This window comes from Mizuhopecten yessoensis, unplaced genomic scaffold, assembly GCF_002113885.1.
Source record: "Mizuhopecten yessoensis strain PY_sf001 unplaced genomic scaffold, ASM211388v2 scaffold9561, whole genome shotgun sequence".
NCBI lineage: Eukaryota > Metazoa > Mollusca > Bivalvia > Pectinida > Pectinidae > Mizuhopecten > Mizuhopecten yessoensis.
The window spans coordinates 1,275,580-1,297,163 of NW_018408109.1; the positions used below are offsets into that span (position 1 = coordinate 1,275,580).

The 21,584-nt window shown below is 35.4% G+C and overlaps 1 protein-coding gene across 1 annotated transcript in view; it reads right to left on the reverse strand.

The window, feature by feature from the left end:
• LOC110458375 (sushi, von Willebrand factor type A, EGF and pentraxin domain-containing protein 1-like) overlaps positions 1–14,722 on the reverse strand; it is a 52,655-nt gene extending 37,933 nt beyond the window's left edge. Inside the window, exons 1-3 of the mRNA XM_021510042.1 lie at positions 14,672–14,722; positions 9,442–9,706; positions 5,574–5,664 (exon numbers count right to left, since the gene is read on the reverse strand). Coding sequence (XP_021365717.1) covers positions 5,574–5,664; positions 9,442–9,706; positions 14,672–14,691 — 376 coding nt within the window. The 5' untranslated portion in view covers positions 14,692–14,722. The remainder of the gene's footprint in view (positions 1–5,573; positions 5,665–9,441; positions 9,707–14,671) is intronic.
• Positions 14,723–21,584: the final 6,862 nt, after the last annotated feature.

A 21,584-nucleotide genomic window follows, 5' to 3' on the forward strand; every position in this document is an offset into this window, starting at 1 on the left:
CCCAAACATCCACACCCGCACCCAAACCCCCCAACCCCAACCACTCCAAAACAAAATTTGTGATTTTCCCCCGATAGGAACCCTGGGTGAAATGAACGGTATGAAGTCATTGGGTCATAGCTTGAAAATGGTTAGGCTAACCATTCTACAACCATATAAAAATGTACTAGGCATTAACAGACGGACACATTCGTTTCTTCAAATTAATCTTCGGGGTTCTGCTAGCATCTGGGGTCATAGTATCTTGGTCGCAAAATAGAAAAGGTCGACTTTCATATATTTATATATTTACAAATGCAAACGGATCTCAACACGAGTTTACCATGGAGTATCCCTGGGGCTTGAAACTCAATTGTTGTGTAAATGAAGAGTGCAGCTCCCCTTGTGGCAAAAGGAGAGTTATGTAGGTGTTTTAAGTCTTTAAAAGCTTAGTCCCTCGTGGATATGTTATCGTATTTCATTTCAATTGTCTATAAAAGATTCCTTAGACCATGGAAACAAATGTGCTATGACTCAACAATGCCTTCACCTGAGGTTCTGAGCACACAATAAGGAAATATTACACTTTTTTTTTAGATGGAAATATTTTGAAACAATAAATTAAATACCAAGGTGGGTGAGATACCGTTTTTGTCTTTTGATTTTTTCGTTAAACATAGGTATCTGTTATTTACTGTGCAATTCTGGACCGATTGGCATTTAATTTAAAATAGTCGACTCACAGAACAGTAACTAATAATTACGAAAAGTGTCTTTTAACACAACCAATACGGGTTTTATATGTGACGTTTCGATGACTAGTACGGCATGTACACTGTCACCTTCATCAGACAAATGACCAGTGAAGCGTATGCACGCAAAGGTGCGAAATGTGTACGAGTTGTCCACACATCGATGTCGATACGGCTACGCTGTAAGCGTATGTACAATAGATGTTAAGTACCGACATGACTCGAGTCAGCTACGCTTTGTTTAATACTTGGTCATTACGTGCAGTACGTTATGACACTTCAATGGCTGGGGTCTTCAGTATGAACTTAAGTAAAAGAACACAAAGGAAAACCGAAACACCAATGAAATGGTGGACATGAAAGGTAAATAGTTTGTATTGTAAACATGCATAATAACGCTGAATTGTTTTTCTCAGTGGTGACAAAACAGTGGACTGCCTGTTAACTGACTTTGCTAAAATAAAACCCATTAAATTCAACGGGGCGAACACTAGATAAGTGATACATATGTACAGCAGTCTACGGTACGACTCCGTAGCTGAGCCATTTATAATTAGTGATTTGGATTCGGTTATATTTGTTGTGGCCACCATAGTTTAGAAGAGAAAGAACTGCATGGTGTAACGGCAAAAAACTGCCAGACATGCTCGCTCAGTGTGGTTTCTCATTTGGAATCTGAATAGTATATTTATCCTCTCGAAATCCCATAATACGTATATAGATAGCATTAGTGTTCATGATTTTCACCTAGCTTAAGGATTTGAATTTGAATAACATATTTGGGAACTTTTCGTTTCCTTTCTTTTCTGTATATTTTCTTTCCTATCTTCTCTCTCTTGCCGGTGGTTTCTCCCTTGGCATCCATCCACATAATACTGTCTGTTGCCAAGACGTTAAAGCTCAAATAAACATTAACACTTTAATATTCTCTTATTGTGTGTGCTGATTTATTTATCAATCTTTCTTGATGTGTGTTTCATGTCCGCACTAGAACTTCAATCATAGACGACTGTTTTATTCTCATGCCGTGATGCGTGCGCATCGTGGTAAATATTACAGACTAAACATTTGTAGCGGAACGAAATATAAGATGTATTACAATGTGATTTGTTTGTTTGTGTTTTACGTCCTTTTAACAGCTCTGGTCATTTAAGGACGTGCCAGGATTTGGTATTGGAGGAAAGCCGGAGTTCCCGGAGAAACAAAACACCGACCTACGATAAGTGCCTGTCGAGTGCCCCACGTAGATCTCGTACTCGCGACCTAGTGGTAGCAGCATGTCAGACGCCTTAACCATTTGGCCACCGCGGCCTCTTTTTATGTGTTGCATATTTTGTCTAAAAGTATATCGGTCACTGCACTGTTTTTGTATATCTTTATGATATGCATATAAGTTAGCCCGAGTTTTCTCTGGCCCTAACACCAGACCTACACATTTTGACATATAGATGTCCCACACCAGACATATATATGTCAAAAGGTCTAAGTCTGGTGTTAGGGCCAGAGTAAACTTGGGCTACATATAAGTATGCATACGTTTGAACATGTTTAATCACTTTTTCTAATATGGAATACTTTATCCGGACTTCAACATAATCAGGTGATCCCGAGACATAAATTGTACATTTGTCCTTCAACTTCAACCGAAGGTAGCAGTAGAAATTCTGACCTAATAATAATAAATTCGAGGTTCTTAAATACCGCTTTATCACAACGTAGTTCGTAGGTCGTCTCAAAACGGTTTACAAGTTATTATCCGTGGTTAAAATATTTATGCTATCCGTTGCGGATTCGGAAACATAGTAGTCGGATTGATATCCGACCTATTCATTGCTTGAAATAAATGAAGCGGAATTTATTTCTTAAGCATTTATAAGGTCCTTTGGGACCCAACATTGGGTTCCCGGACATATTCCGTGACTCGTGATAGCGATTCGTGGAAAGTATATCCAGAAACCCAGTGTTATTATGATCTCATAACATTTAAAAAAAAAATACATTCCTTTTATTTCCAAATGATTTTAATGTATCATTTCAAATAGAAATAAAAACGATACAGCCATTGTTCATTAAACATGGGCGTATCATAGTGGAGAGAATAGCGTGTTTTCGCTGGAAATTTCCGTTGGATTCACCAGCGTGAAAACAAAAGGACAAAATGTAGTCCCATTTGTAATTTGTAGAATATTACGCATAATATATTATTGCCATTAATTTTAAACAATTGATTTTATCGGCAACAAGAGTAAAATAATGTTTGAAGTTAATATTAATAGCACTATAACAGTACTCTGACGGCGGCTTCACGGTGTCATATTTCATTGATGAATTCGTCATGAAAAATGCATGAATTGTTAGATTGAAATAGGTAAACGGACAACTGTCACCTTGTTTCCATACTGATCAACATGTGACATATCGATAATTAAATCATCTGCATACAGAATTGATACATCAGGTCCGCGAGGCATTGCGCATGTAAACAAGAGTATAATATTACAAAAAAATAAACAAAAAACAAATCAATTATTGAAGTTATCCAAATCAATAAAAACATCAGTGAACTATCCACAAAAAGATGCAGCAGACAATTGCAATCGTAAATCTGGGAGAGGGCCTAGTAAGTTGTAAGAACTTGTGCCCAATTTCTTCAACTATTTAGTGTCAATAAAATATGGTTGAATGAAATCTATATTCTTAGGCCGAAAACGATATATACGCATTCTGATAATACACCAGTCGACAAACCCTAGTGGTAGATTTGTAATACAATCATATAAATAATGAATCTGTCGCTTTATTGTTCCGAAAACGCACATCACGTCTGGTCTATTTACCTGTACCTGTATTCGGATGCTGTAATGGGTTTTGCTAGTCCTTTTTACTTTGAGTTACTATTTTCGATACAATTTGTCACGCATTAGTTTACGGATTTACGTCCGTTTGAAGGCCCCTGTCACTAGTTATAATTCATGTAATAATAACACTTCGAGGTTGTTATATACCGCTTTACACTGTATCACAACCTAGCTCGTAGGACGTCGCAAAGCGGTTCACATATTTCTCCGTTTGTTCCAGTCTACTCATGATCAGTTGTGAATGAGCACGTGGTTGGACAGTGCTAGAATTGCAATCGCCCTATAACGACGGATAATAATTTATGAACCGATTTGAGACAACCTACAAAGTAGGTTGTGATAAAGCGGTATATAAGAACCTCGAATAATAATAATTATTATTATTAGAGAGTACAGTGTCTAAAATTGTGTACAAAGTTCTATTTTTGATTGATTTTGAAATATAATCAAGAGATAAAATTGTATTTCAAATGCAGTTGACTATGTCTTAATTGGACACCAGTTCGACAACAACATTTGGCTCGATTGTAGAGCGCTCCAGATTGTAGAGAGCCCCAGATTGTAGAGCGCTCCAGATTGTAGAGAGCTCCAGATTGTAGAGAGCTCCAGATTGTAGAGAGCTCCCGATTGTAGAGAGCTCCAGATTGTAGAGGGATTGCTTGAATATTATTTCTGTATTTAAGGAGAAATGATAATACAATTGTGAAAGCTATACAAAGTATTTGTACTCATGTTCATTAATCTACAATAGTGCAACAATAAGTTAGTTATTTTACTTCAACCAATGATACACGCAAGAAAAGATGATATACCAAAGATAAATTTAAGTATAATTACATTCACCACAGCTGATGAGAGCAGAATACCTGGCTTGTACAGCCACATAACATGTCACTAAGGCATTAAAGTTAATTATCTTACATAATGTCTTACTATAAGTAATAGGCGCTTAGATGTTAGCCAAAAGTGTGTATACTTGGGTAAGGTTAGAACGACTTGTCGATCGTTAACTTTGACCTAAAGTAAAACTTTGACCGAAAGTGGGTTTCTGGGGTACCAAAAGGGGTAGGGTAAATCACAAATATAGTTTGCTGTTTTCCAGAATGAGCTTAAAAATCAAAATAGTACCATTTCTGTTTTTGAAAACATGTATAAATTAGACAAGCATATGTAACAGTATGAAAAATGACAGAAATTCAATCGTCACTTAAAGATTGTTTATATAAAACGAAGGATTAATACAGGGGGTTGTTTTAGGTAATTTCCAAATGAAAAGTGTTTTGATTTCTCAATAACTTCCTTTCTAATTAGTATTTTGACTTGAATGTTACAACTTTACTCATTTAAGTAGACTTACATAAATTGCATATTGACTACACACTTTCCTTCTGTTTTATACGGAGTTATGGCTTCTGGAAACATATCAAACCTGGCTATTTCAAATATCTCTCAATCTTAAGTGAATTAAAAGGTGCAGGACACCCTTTATATGCTTTAAGTATAAGATATCAATTGTTAGTATTGTATATTATATATATCATATGATATTTGCTCAACACCTGTGGCTGAAGTGAGTTCCAGGGCCTGTTTTTTTTTTTTTACTTATCAAAGTTAACTTACAAATCAAAAGTGGCATTTGCCACCACAACTACGGTAAAATGATTGAATTGATATATAGGTTTGAAACTGTTTTTTCTGGCATGACTACAGCTTTGATATAATCATTTCTTAAAAAAGACCTTGCGGGACCTTTACAAAAAAAATTAAAAAAAATACATAATCAACAACAGTGTACGAATTCAGCAGGGCTAAGACTGGGATTCGAACCCTGGACCTCAGATTGTAATACTATCGCTCTAACCCGATTGAGCGATCTGGTCAATGGAAGTTATAAATGAAAGGAAATCAAAAGGGGAGATTACTGTATTTTCGAGAGGTCACAGTGCAGTGGGACAGGGAGCCTTAACGATGAATTAATACGTACATTTGATGACGGTAGCATGGCTTCCACTTGTCAGTTTCACACAAGCAGAGTATTCCGACAAAGTCTCTCCGGAGCATGATCCGATCAAGGGCTGCAACATCAAGGAGACAAGATAGGAATTGAATCGTGATATCAGTAAAGCATTGTTTGGATTATGCATCAAAGTATACTAGAACAATGTATAATACATCAAACGAATATATACCGTAAGCGTGACTTCTAATTCAAAGCAATGTACGTAAAAAGAGAAAAAAAATATCTATAAGGAGTAAATCATCAGACGTTATTTTTTTTTTTGAGTCGAGGTTTGATTCCAATGCTTATATTTCCCCCAGGTAGCATACATGAAACCTGTCGAAGTGTGTCTGTAATTCAAATTGTATGCGATATCTGCCGGTTCCTGGTCATAAAAAGCTTGCATGTGTAATGATATATATGTTCATTACGCATGTAAATGTATTGCAAAATATTACATGTACCTTACACGCTACATTTCCTCTAGCGTTCATTGTTTATCACTTTCGATTGCCATCATGATCTCATCTCACGTTCCTTGTTTTCCGTTGTCAGTACTCCATGTCTCGCTTTGAGGACGTGACATTACTTGGATATAACCTACGTTTACATGGCGGATGCTGTCGTTTGAACTGAAGACGCTTAACCTTCCTGAACACCTGGTATGATTTCCTTGTACTTTTGTTTCGAGTATATCTCCCGTGATTCATATTTTGCTTTAGTTTCATTGGTTTTGGTTCCGAATTACAGTTTTGAAAAAAACAGTTTTTGAATAAAACAGTTAAAACCATGACTATCGTCGTTTTTTTTTATCATGATGCTGTCAAATAAGATATCATTTTCTTTTGAAGAGAGGGGCTAGGTGGCTATCCTATTTTTTAATTCATTTTATATTTTGTTAAAAAGTGTTATATTCGACGGAAAACGAATCAGAAACTTTGTATTAACACCAAAGTATTCAACGACTGGATTTGAGAAATGAAATTAAGCTATACCCTGGAGTGGTTTTCTTGTTGTTTCGCACTTATCGCGGGATATTGTTTTAAATATCTGCATTCTTGTTTGGATTTTAAAGGTATCCCATTGATCGACAAGCGTTTCAGCTAAATGACTTTCGTATCGTATTAAAGACAAGTAATAACACATTAACACGTTAGATGTGTGTTACAATTATTGAAGGGTATTGTTGAATCAACCTACTTTGTAATTTAATTTTCTATCGACAAATCTTATCGTAAATGTGATGGTTTGGTTTGGTTTTAATTCATTAAACATCCTATTAATAGCTAAGGTCATTTAAGGACGTGCATCCAGGTGTGTAGTACATGCGCGCTTGCATGTGTGTGTACAGGAGACATGGTATGTTGGTGTGCTTGCCTCCTTGTGTTAGCGCGGATCTGATGCCGACTTTATAGTGATGTCCCACTGAAATGTCATGCCGAAGGCACCCAGCACAACATTCCGCCCGTTCACATTATACTGATCTGTTGAGCTTTAACCAGGGAATTAACACCTATAACAACTACCATTTCAAGGATTTTGGTATGTCCCGGCCTGGGGACAGAACCCATTGCCTTCCTCACCAGGGCGAAAGCCAAAAGTGAGGTTCGCAAATATGAAGTAAGAATATTAATTACATTTTTGCCAGTGAAATATCGGATTCTATCAACTTGATAAAACTGATATCTTTCGCACTGTTACCAATATTAAAAGTGATATTTGCTGCGCACTCGTGTAAAATATCAAGATATTAGCCACACTCGTAAAATATATATTTGTTATTACTGACGACACCATTAAATATCCTCTATATAATATACAGGTAATGATATTTTAATATTATTTTGTACATAGCTTTTTTTTTACATCACACGAACAAAATTAATGTTCCTGGGGCTATATCAGACCTATGGGAACAGCCAATTTACATATTTGATTAACATAAAAGACAGCTATATTAGCACCTGGCAATAACTTTTTTGTATCTTATTTGTATGTGGCGGTACCATAACGACCCCGACGAATCTCTCCGATCAATTACATTATCGATACTCTGATTCAGCAGTACACATTATGATGTGTAAATGTGTCAATATGTATCACCCGATGGCGTTGCAACAATAAAACCCTACCAAAATCAGATGACATCCATATCTGTAATTTACGTCATGACCAAAGGATTCACCGATCATTACGTCACAGCTTAAAATCTGAATACCTATGACCTTTCCTGGGAGAATGATGTCCACATTATAAAAAAGGTATATTATATAATGATTTTTTTCTGTTTGCCAATAGAAATAGGTTTGGTTGATTACCAAGCAAACCCAACCACCACATGCTCCTGTTCTTTGAAATACATAAAATCAAATGATCATATTTCTGTTTTACAATTTTTATGAATATTGGTCAAAAGTTAAAAATGGACTTGATTCGTTTATAACGCAATCGAATTTTTTTATAAGAATTTTTAAAATATGTGAATTTTCGGAATTTAAAATATCTTTTTGTCAATTTGGAGGACCACTCTCCAACAAAGCTTCTATCAATTTGACTTTTCCACTCTTAAAGCTACCATACATGCAATCAACTGAACAAATGCCTTTATTCTCATCTCCTTAAAGATTTATTTGTCAAGAAAAGACTACGACGATTACAAAAAATTGTAGTATTGCTTATAGAATCCGTTGGCCACCTTGGCATAGACAAATCGTCTGACTTCAGAAGCACTTTTAATCTAACAATGCACTCTCTGGTCTTATTTCTGTTGTATACTATTACATATTTAACTTTTACGACATCTGGTTTTTTTCTAAAGCTTTTTTACATATACTATAATCAAAGTAAGGATGTGAGATTTTTAAGAAACATGGATCATTTTCAAGTTGTAAATAAGGTATGGACATAGAGACAAGTTTGCCTGCGTCCATCAGTTAACTGAACTGTACTTATGAAAACATATACCTAAGATGAAACCGTGAGAATGATTAAAACATTGATTAACAATATCTGCGACATGATTTGCCGTCAGACAGGCTTTCCTATGAGAAACCGGTACATGTAAGTTAACTGTGTATTTTATTAGGATTTGTAACAAAAGCAGTTTAAATTAGAGAATATAGACAAGCTTAATCATTCTCATGATAATTTTCAGGATTTTTTTCGTGTGTAAGCCCATAAGTGTCCCTTTTGCTTATTTCTATTAAATAACATCACACCCAATCTACTGTTACTGCAGATTAATACCGGCAGAGAGATGTGCATTTAGAAGAAAAAAAAACAAGATTCAAACACACATAGAACACTTATCTGGTCAATTTTAGGTGCGAATATATAGCATACAACTTTTAGTAGTCGCATTGCATCCAACTCGAAGTGGAAATTGAAATTGTCTAAAATACTGTTGAAACAGAGGGGAAAACCCTTAAATCACGATTTTAAAAAGTACTGGATAATTTCAAAATAAATAATCTGTAAAGTGTGCATATAACGTATATAACGTATATAACGTATATTCTTGTATGCTCCTTTTTGAGAGCTATCATAACATTAACTAATACTGTGATGCTTTTTTTTGTGTTCAGACAACACTTTGAATACTAGTATATCGAAAGTGTTAAGTTATGTATTTTTGTTCAATGAGTTATTACTGTTTTGAACAACAGGGGCGAGTTTGTACTATTCTGAAAATACAAATTATCGAAGTTACAGGGGCGAGTTTGTACTATTCTGAAAATACAAATTATCGAAGTTACAGGGGCGAGTTTGTACTATTCTGAAAATACAAATTATCGAAGTTATATAAGCTTTGGTGTGTTAGTTCTGATAGTAAGTGAATTAAAAGCAAACTTACAGAAACGAAAGACAGGTCTGATATATATGACCATCCGGCCGAATCGTTCTTTACTCCTGCGCCTTCCTCAACCATCTCACACCTCAGTGTTTCCGAGTGATAATTGATGGCAACACATCGCCCCTCCAGGGCACACATCAGTCCACATTTATTAACCCCTTCTGTGGTTTTCATGTTGTAAGCCATCAACCTCTTGTCCACATCGCCGGGTCTGCCCATACAGTCCGCGTTTACCATTGGCAGCGATAGCAACACCAGAAGAATCCTAAAGAATACACAAAGTAAAAGTAAAAGTTCTCTTTGCTTAAGACAATGTGTTTGTTTTTATTTGATTTGGGTCTCCGCAATATCGGTATGAGAAATAGGATTTAAGATACCGAAATTTTTGGACTCCCGTCATATTTGATGAAAAACTACAGGACGGGACGGGACAGACATGGGCAACACTTTATGGCGGGGGCATACAAAATCGTAACCAGACCCCAACTAGTACATTAGCCCGACGAAAGCCTAGTGGTAGGACGCCGGGCTTTTGACTTAAGGGTTGCGGGTTCGAGTCACGTCACGGCACTGTGTTGTATTTTTGAGCAGGATACTTTACTCCGTTTGAGTACGTGGTTGGGCAGTGCTTAAATTGTAGAATGCTAGCTGTGAGCGCCGAAATGGCAGCACCGGCTGTATGCTCCCCAGGGAGTTGAGAAAGATAGTGGCTAGTTACAAAGGCCCTATAATCACGGATAATAATTTGTGAACCCTTTTGAGACGGCTTCCAACCTAGGTTGTGACAAAGCGGTGTATAAAAATCTCGATTTTTTATAATTATTATTATATATAGACATTGTATTCTAAGATGACAGGGCTAGTTAAGGGACACTTCATCAGATCGGAAGTATCATTTCACTTAAGAGTATGTGCTGGTACTCCAATGCGTCCTCTATAGTGAGAGGTCAAAAATCATTTCAGCTCCAGATACAGGTTTGTGAATAGTGAAGTTTTGGAAAGACATTCATTCCTAGTTTTTGTCATTCAAAACAACATATGACTTGATACGCTATCTTCCATTGTCTGCGATATCAATAATTGACAAGATTCCTTTCAAAAACAAAACAATTAAAAATGTATTTCTGGTACGTTTACAATATGATGAATCATACTACTGTCACGTTGTTGATTACGATGAAATTCTTGTGCATAATTCTACTGCGAGTCGTCCATGGGATTAAATTGTGCGATATATGGTACGCAGCCTTTTGAGATATTTTCTTTTCAAATGCTAGTACATTGTAATAAAATAGCAACAATCGAGAGACTCTCCAATGTAAAGGTTGAAATATCGATTGTAAAATATAAAAATAAGTCTTCTTGGACATGAATATTCTGTAAAATATTTATTTTCCAATAAATCATTGATAAAAGAATCATGTTGACTAGTCATAGAGGTATTTAAACAAAAAATGAACATGCAAACTGCATACAATTGAACATCAGCGCGTGAAACTAAATGGATACATGGGGAGATTGGGAGATCCGACGTCCGTGCGAAGAGTTCCGCGAAGTTCTGTGTTATGAATACATTTATACGTGTTGTCCTTAAGTTTGCGTATAGGTGAGCGGCCGTTTAGCTGAATGTCTGTTCAAAATGTCCTTATCATTTTAAGGGAATAGTTCCATAATTGGTGAAAAACACTTGTTGATCGTCTACGCACTTTATCAATCGTGATTATTCAACTAAACGATTAACAGTCAAAGTAACGTCAGATCCGTCTATTGAAACATTTATGACGTCACAGTTGCTAAGCAATTCCGGTCTTTGAGGGTTCTCATTCATTGCCGAATGAAAAAACGTCTTCGATCAATAATGATCCAATATTTGACATGAAACCATTAGAAGGTAATATAGAAGCATTAAAGGATTTCAAACAGAAAATACTCATTATGTGGAGGAAACGAAAGGCTGTTTAAAAAAATAGTTGTTTGGTAACGTACCGAAATGCCCTGATGCTGCAATCCATTTCAGAATATCTGATGAAGAAAGGTAATTCTAGTCTTAAAATTGCTACATAAAACACTTCATCTTAAATTGTTATGGTGCACACACAAAGAACGACTTGGGGAACTATGTCATGATTTACCATGCTGTTACTTATATATAATGTTAAAACTGTAAATTGTATAAGGAATTATCGATAGAAATCAATTAGCTGAACTCTGTTCATACGTGAAAATGATTGCAATTGAACGACACCGACGATGTTTCACTCCTCATTATAATGTAACTCGGATACAATGGTTTCGTGATTAGTTTGTATGAACCTGTATATATAGTTTGGGACCCCCTTACAACAGCTACAGTATAATATCAATCAATCAAGAACTTTTGTCAGTAACTTGTTCGATTCTTTTTTAGCACTGTTTTCAATTCTTCATCCATTGTTTCTCTTATATTAACCAAACAACAACATCGGTTGAACTGAATTTCTGCTCTGAACATTTTAGACCAAATTTGAGTAATCCTCATGATTCTGTAGATGACGTCCTTTGATCAGTTTGTGAAACATTTGTCCAGTTTACACAAACGTCTAAATCGTGTGCCGGTATGTTTTTTCCAGCGCCGAATGAGGCTTATACTTATTCTGTTTCTCAAACCCCTGCAGGTCGGGAATCGAGAAACGAAAACACCCACTGTAACCAACTGTATGTATCGTAAGAGGCGACCAATTTGGAACCCCCCTGCAGAATCGGGAGTTTGGTTTTGGGCCCTCTACTTGGGGACACAAAAGCGACCAAAATATATTTGCTGAGCCACTTGTAATATTTGGGATCTTTATCTCTACTTCTAACTACCTTTTATTCCCTAGCGCCTTTCCTGGCAATACCCCACATTTTGCTTTAGTGTTGAAGGTTCGCCCGAGTGAGGAAGGTAATGGTGTCTGAATGAAAGTTGCTATTCCCTGCTTAACGTTCGGTATTTAAGGTTATGCCAATGACTGGTCCATCCGTTGTCAGTATTATGTGACTGAGCGGAATGCTGTGCTGGGTGCCTTCGGCATGGTATTTCAAGAAGATAACATTATAAGGTCGGCAACAGATCCGCGCTATTACAAGGAGGCACATACTCCAAAATACCCTGTCTCCGGCACACACACAAACATGCACGCATACACAACACACATGGAGGCACGTCTTTAAATGACCTTAGCTATTGAAGGAAGTTAAACCCTTAACATCTAAAGTATCGAAGGAATTCATCTGGATGAATAATGATCCATTTAAAATTTATGTTAGAGGAGGCGGAACGAGTAATTTAAATATTATATCTCACGTATTTGTGACTATTGTCATCAGTGTATTTAGTCTTTTGCAATAACGTCATAATATTTTATCAGGATATTTGTTGCAAGGTATTTGCAAAAGTCAAATTCACTTCTTGTTTTTTTCCTAACATAGACATTCTTAACGAAAATGAAGAATGATATCTCAGATAAATTATTTACTTGAATCTGCACGTCAGTCGATAAAATGCAAGAAATACCAAATAGAATGCACCGTACATGCTTAATTCGACTAATAAAATTTAATCCACTATGAGAGTGGCAAAATATTTGAAAACACATGAACGAAGGATAATAAAGATTATTTTGGAGCCTCTAGTATAGAAACTACATGAAGAGCAAAATGAAAATAGAAATCAATAACATTTATGAATCAAGTGCCAGCCTTAGTGGACAAATGGTCCACCAGCAGCGACACAGACTTAATTGTAGTGAAGATAATGCAAGAAAAAGCAACATCAATACAGCATGTTAAAAATTCAAAAGATGAACCTCCTCTTCATAACTATGAGTTCTAGAGTCATGATATCAGTATTAGAGAGACCTGGCCCCAGGATCATGAAGTGATCTTAAGTCTAAATTTGACTTCAGTTTGAACTTGACCAATCACAACTAACGTCATGAAAAGTGACATCATGCGTGATTGGCTAAGCAAAAACTTAAGTCTAAGATTGTTTCATGATCCCTGGGCCAGGAGTAGAAGGTTATGAAGGTTTTGACTAACACGTTTCCAAGAATATCTCAAGGTATCGTCGTTCTTTAGACATCCTTATACAAAAACCTGATCCCCTTTAAAAGGAACAATGGCGACATCCACTGTTTTTCTATAAATTATCTGTATTTCATATAACAAATCGTAGAGCAATGGTTTTGGTGCTTCTATTTATTATTAATAAGTGGAGGCACAGTAGTCTAGTGGTAGGACGTCGGGCTTGTGACCGAAGGGTAACGAGCTCAAGTCACGTTACTAGCACTTTGTTGTATCTTTGAGCAAGATACATTTCTCCGCTTGTTCCAGTCTACTCAGCTGTAAATAAGTACGTGGCTGGGCGATGCTGGAATTGTTGAATGTTAGCTGTGAGCGCCGAAATGGCAGCACCGGCTGTGTGCTCCCCATGGAGTTGAGAAAGATATTGGCCCTATAATCACGGATAATAATTTGTGAACCGCTTTTAATTTGAGACTACCTAGGAACTAGGTTGTGATAGAGCGGTATATAAGAACCTCGAATTATTATTATTATCATTTATCAACGATTGCCTCTAAACTAACATTATGTCTCACAAGGAGCAGTTGTCTGATCTTGTAATACGATTTTTCACATTATGGAAATGATGATGATGGAACCAGTCGAGAGTAAATGTAACGTGTTACACACTAGAATGACATACCTTGAATGTGGTGTCATCACACCGCATTAAAACAATTTATGTTTACAATCATATAACCAGCATTGCATTGGGACGCTCTTTTGACACATCGTTTATTGGAAAAGGGAAGATAAAGGTTAAATGAAAAGATAAAGGATCAACGTGCTTCAATGTCCTCAATGTCTTCTTAGAAGAGACTTTTTAACTAATAAAGGAAGAAACTCTCTCTCTCTCTCTCTCTCTCTCTCTCTCTCTCTCTCTCTCTCTCTCTCTCTCAATAATAGATTGGAACGCAGTAAGCTCACTCTGTTCTTCAAAGACACAGTGGTGTTGACATTGGGCTATCAAACAACCCTTCACGATTTTACAAATATATATTTTTAGATGTAATTTCAGTTAAAATTAATCAGAGATGCACAATTAGTATTGTGTACTTTATCCTTTTGTAAAACATAGTTATTTACTTAAAATGCATTACAACTTTTAAAGGATATTGAAGATTGTTTCACTAAATACAAAATAACTTACCTCAGGGTAACACTCTCCATCTCGTAGTACCACTAACTTATTACGCAAAGCATTTACTGTGTGCAGTAATTCCCTTCACACTGAGACGCACGTGACACTGGGAGGCGGTGCTGTCTGTAATTACCTGCTTTTAGTATACATCAATAACCAAACAAATCCAGCAATGATCCGACTCGGATAGCTGTTTACATGACCATTTAATGTAGTGAAAAGGTTTGGTGTGCGATAGCAATCTAGTTCAGCAAATGTATCGGCATTGAGACGAGGCAGGTCACCAACACAAAACGTGGAACTTAATAGCAGGATTAAGTTTAGCAGCAGTAGCTGACAGTCTGTCTGGCACGACTGCCTTAACACACGCTTTTCAAATAAATATTTCATTGGTCCATGCTTATTCAACATTTTAAACGTCATATAAGCCATGCATGCACTCGATGGCTGCTTACGTTGATACGCTCCTGAAACCTTTTCAGCGATAGGTAGCTATACATCTTTTATTGGTTTCATTTTCATTAAAAGAATTTTTTAAACATCACAACATCATATAACGACCGTTTCTAGAGGAACATCTGAGGTACCCGAACAATATCATTGAAATATCGCTCGGCGTCACACACATGATTTGAATATTAAAAAGGATTAGCATGTCAGTTAACACTGCATGCTTTTGAGTGGCGACTAATTTTGGTCGATGCGCAGGTTTGAGAATTATGTAAAACAAACTTTATTTCGAACACAATATCGATGAAACTAGGAAAGGAATATTATCATGGAGACCAGTGTAAAAGCAAAACGAAGGATAATACCGGGTGATCAGAATAGGTAAAAGTATTGTGCTTCAGCGAAGATACTCGCCCTGTAAATCTAGGTCAAAATCAAACAATGCCATGTTAACAAAGTAAGAACAAGGGAAATGACAACGAAAACAAACGACGCACTTAGGAGCACAATCAGTGACGTCGAAATCCTTATTGCATTTAGAAATAAAATAATTTCCGATGATTATGATGGCGATCACGGAGGAAGATCACTACATGATCGTATGGGGCTACAAATAAGAGGCCGCACGCGTCTTCTGATTGGGTACTTTTGACAAGTAAATATCGATCAGTTCAGCATTTGTAACGAACCCCTGTGGTTAGAGCGACTGTTTTGAGTTCGAAGGTCCAGGCTTTAAATCCAGGTCTGACTCCCGCGTTGCATTATGGTTTCTTCTAGAACAATATTCCAACTATTTCCTTTTCCTCTGTCGTATTTAATTGTATGATCGTCAGAGGTAACTGAAATCATATTTGTGTTCCCTATAAATCTGTTGCCCCCCTCCCCATAGCAACATTTGAGATTCGGTCTTGCTACCTATCATTTGTCCTCTTTCTGTTCCGCGGTTTTGAAGTTGTCAGATGAATGTGACCGGTCAAGATTTGATGCTGCTAGGTGTGCGAGATAGCAGCGATGTTAATGCGTTTAAGGATACTTCGAAAGACCCCATCGCCCATAGTCTTAAGTTTAGCACAGCTATTTTGAGGACGTTAAGCCCTTAACTAATAAACAAACTATATGATTAGTGTTTCTGTTATGGCAACTAATACAAATTACTAACACTTAACACATCTGAAACTTTCCGGTAAGTGTTGCATTTTTAATGTAACGAAATTAAGCAATTATTATAACTGATTGATCTGTAAGGGTTTCCCACTCTGTGGATCGATGCGATTTACTGTTTAGAAAGTCGCGTTATATTGAACGCAGCAAATAGTTTTGTTAATTACCAAGATGCTCATTTACCTTACAAAGTTTATCATGTGTAACATAATCAATTAGCAACTAAATTAGTGGATAGCAAATTTTAATTACAATTTTTATAATGGCGTGCATCTAAATAAATAATGTTTTGGAGTCTATTTCTGACAAAGTAGCAGGAAAAGGCAGAAAGTAATTATATAATTAGAGGTGTTTTATGGCTGTTCTATATATCAGACCCATGATCACTTAATTGTCCGACATGAAAATAATAATACATTAACATAATTTTGTAGCGGAACTGACTGGGTCGATCGTCGGTGACCAGATAGAGCGTTAGCTATTGTTTGGAGAGTCCTGGGTTTGAATCCCGGTCTAACCGTGCATTTTTTTCTCCTAACAGAAAATTGGCGAGCTTGCCAACCCTTGTGATTGCTTGGCAAGTAGTTGTGTCTTCGAGGGCGAAGTCTAAGAAAACGGAGGGGGGAATGTAGCGGAATTTGGGTCGATCGTCGGCGACCAGGTATCTCCATAGGATCCAGTGTTCGAATCCCGATCTAGCAGTGCATTTCTCTTTCTTCTGTTATACATTCTTTAGTTACAAGCAAACCTTTAAAAAATGAGTTTTCCGTCTCACGTTGTTTTGCATACTTTCTACGAACACTCCTATATTGCCATGAAAATGAAACCCTAGTTGTGTTTTTATTTTTCGTTTTTTTCTCTCTGTTAATTTAGCTGTCTGTCATCTTCATATATTTTACATCGTAATGCTTGCTAGCTATTCCAGTACGCCTCCCCCCTTGTCAATATATCCTGTAGACAATCAAAACAAATCATGCCTTTCACAGCGGACCCTGACTGAGCGTTTGGTGTAACTAATATCAGACCCGGATGCGATATCGTCGGATGCAAGATAACATTGACAGATTTTCACATGATAGCACAATATCATAAAAAACAGTATTTTTGCAAGAACTTGGACAAATGGAATTTCATTTTCTGAACAGCAGTACTTCAGAGAATTTCGGTTTGTCGCAAGAAATCCTACGGGAGCTGACGTCATTATTATCAACACTGTTTGGATTGTAATTACATTGTGGATAAAGAAGAAAAACAATTAATATATAGGCCGAAAATGAACCCAAAATTTGTAATAATTATCTCCTTGTTTGTCTCTTATGAAGAGCATATACAGGTGAAACCCACGAATTTAACAAAGGAAGATTCCGATCACATGGTCCCTGTCAATTTTGAATGGAACCAATTCATCTGTAAGTCAACCTACGTCGACAGAAGGAGACGGATCGCAGTAGTTTTCTTTGATTTTCATGACAAGAAAATGCTCTGATTATTTTGATGTATATCTTAAGCAACTGAGCCGAAATCCAAGTATTTGAACCTTATATGAAATATCCCAAGGATATTCTGTTTATATATGAGGTACATGCCCTATGAAGTTTGTGCACGTATTATAAAACAACAATTGTTTATTAACTATGAAATCTAAAGGGGTTTTAAGAATTGGTATAACAGGGTCAGTATTCATGAAAGTGTTCTTATGCTCAAGCATGGTTTCTGTGCCTAAACCAGCTTTCCTTCTTGTAATTCACTTTAATCATGTCAAACGATGAAAAGTACATTGTAAACGGTAAACGGCATTTAGTCTATTCGGTTTTTTCCTTTGACAAAATAAGAATCTTTTGATAACTTATAATCTGAACAAGAAATTAGGCTTGGCACAAAATCCATGTATGAGCATTAGAACGGTTTCATGAATACGGGTCGAGGAATAATCTTCACTCAATTCTATGTAAGCTCGCATCGGGACTCGGCGGGAAAATAGTGGTAAACATTGCAACAGTTTTAAATGTTGTAAAATATAAACTATAGTTCCTGATTCCGTAACACAGAGACAATGACAATGAATAAATAAATCGAATTCAGAATGTATTAAGTAATGAAAATGTGTAATCATACATGTATTCAATATTTGTGATTTTATAAATCAACAATTATTTATTCCACATTTGACCAATGAAGGCTTGGAAACGCTATCTTTATAATTATAACAATTCGGGGTTGTTTTTGTTTGTGTTTTCCGTCCTATTTACAGCTATGGTCATTTAAAGAAGTACACGTTATATACGCATGAAATTTGTTGAAACTAGATTGCTTTTTTTTAACACTTTTTCATGATTATGCCGGGAATAAAGACAAATACAAGTCGTAAGAAATAAAGTATTTAATTTGATTAACAAGTTAGATCATTGCACACAATACATATCAACAACATCAACAACAAGTGTTACACGTTGGTTTTTCTAGTAAGGAAGTTTATTATAAATATAGGCCTGTTTAATTATGCAGGGCATTTTGATTCTGAAAAATTGCATTAAATGAACAATTATGAATTGTAAAGTTATTTTTGTTCTGTTTCTTTTTTTTATAATACATATAGGAACAAATTTTGACGTTGAAACCAACCCGAAATATTTTCCTGTTAATGTTTACACATTAGATTAAATATACACTGATACAGACATACTGTCAACAAAATAAACACTCTTTTCACAAAATCAATAAATCATTTAATGGACGGATCAAACATGGATCAATGCCCCGGGACGACGAATGGGTATATATTCAATTCTAAATATACAAATACATTCGTAGACAACTTCATTGATAAAAGTTGTACGGGAGACACAGCTTTATATATTGGAACGATAAAACCATTTCACGGTGGATGTAAAAGCGATTGAATCAAATAATACAATGTACATAACAAGTTGAAACTATTTTACTTGAGCAATATATTTTGATTTTAATTAAACATTAAAAAAATTATAAAAATATTTTATTATTTTTTTATTAAATGTAATATCTACATTGAAATGCAGAATAAAGAAAAATATACATACATATTTCACGAATCACCTGTATGTATACAGCAAGTTTCATCTAAGTTCAAATCCCATAAAATTACATTGTGTATAATATCATAATAATCGAGCAAAACTCCAACAACCTGGTATGTTGTTTGTTTGCAAAGGAAATAACGCTGATGTATACGTACCTCCCAGCGATCCGTGTACATAGATATTGACTTGTTCACATAGTTATTGTTTTTTGCATACCTGGATTATCGCAATAGCCTTGATGATTTTGAGAATTATAATATTCCATATTTAATTTGATACATAAATCAATGTACATTATTGTATGAAATTATTCGGTATTTAATTTCACACATGTATCAATGTATTAAGCATGTAGTTATTTTGTCTAGGGTTGCCCTGCCAGATAATATAACTACCAAAGCATTTGCTTCATGTTTATTGTTGTATTGAATTATTCCGCATTTAATTTAATACATGTATTGATGTATTCATGCATTAAATAAAAAGTTATTTTTTCTAGGGTGGCCCTGCCAGATAAAACGAAAATTTGTTTCTACGGTGAAAACCTGCCAGCAGGAATACCCTGTTTACAGTATAACAAGACAGGACGGAACGATAATGCAATTGTATATACATATTAACAAGAAAGTGCCAGTGTTATAACGTAAACTCTCGGTATGACCCATCGTAATTGATACTATAAATAGCAACACGTGACGGAAATAAACAACTAGCATTAATGAAGGTTTTACTCAGGAACCATATAAAGATGATTGTTTTATGAACGAGGAAACCTGATAATAAACCTTGGTTATATAAAATACTATAATGCCATGAATTCACTACATTCAGGATATATATATTTGATACTAATGTCAGATTTTCTTCAAACATTTTTATGCCTCAGAATTAAGCAATATCTCTTTGACGAATCAATCACCAATTGTTTAATTAAAGTCATACCGAAAGACAGTTTCCAGCACTTAGTTACAGTATCTTGGAGTGGTACGGTTAAATGGATTTCATACTATTACTATTATTTTTCAAATGTAATTTTGAAATGTCATTGCAGAAATGAAATTAGCAATGCGGAACACAAACAATTAAATACAACATTTGTTAGAAAATTAAATTACAATAGAACATCGTTATTGTAATGTCTTAGAACTTTTTTTTTTTTTTTTTTTTTTTTTTCAATTTGAGGTTAAGTCCAAATCAATTTAATCTACAATGCCCTTTCCACGTAAATTTTACAACAGCCTGTTCCTACAAGAACTGGCGAAATGTATCAATATTTTCATTTAAATTGGGAAGAAATTCCTCAATTTTGCTTCATTTGGGGAAAATAAAGCACTTTTACTTTCAGTTAAAAGTCTGTTTTCGGTTGTAAAACTAGGCAAAGTAAATCACTGATTTTTCAAATGACCATTTTGTACTGTTTCAGGATCATGTTTGTATCGGAGAGCTATATTCAGAACTATAATTATACCATTAAATCATGTAGCAAATATGTATACAATACTAAAACAAGTCATCTATATACCAATGTAAGTAAAATGCCGGTAGCCGATTGCATATGATAAAAGGCCCTGAACTTATGTATTCAGGGGAATTTATAAAGTATTAAAACAAATTTTAAATCAAAAGTATTATAAAATAATGCCTGACAAAACATTGTTTTCAAATAGAAGATATTTGACTTGGATAGAGGACTTATATATGCTTTAAGCGTATTGTCAAATCCTTTTTACATTTGAATATTCTACTGTCAATAAAATTTGTTGAAATTGAAATTGGATGATATCAAAGATATAAATATGCAATTGATAACAGGATCGATGTTATTGATGGTAAAATTTCTGCTCATGCATATTTATACATAAAATGGTAATCATACATAACATGTTTGTTTACAAAATATAAACTCTCTTGTCCACAAAATACATATATCACGTGTTTGTAAGACTGTAGTCAATCACCACCATATAACACCCATTCTTAACCTTTCTCAAATTTAACAACTTAAGTATTTCCCATACCCCTATTCATTATATATATTTATTACATACTTACTAATAAATACAGTTTTTTTGTATATGCCATACGACATAATTGCTCTAACCCATATCAGCCCTCGCTGTATCACACCCCAAACCCCATATCAGCCCCCGCTGTATCACACCCCAAAACCTGTATCAGCCCGCAAAACCCGTATCACACCCTTTTTGGAACTTATTTATTTTTCAATATTTCAACAGAAAAATATATCATAA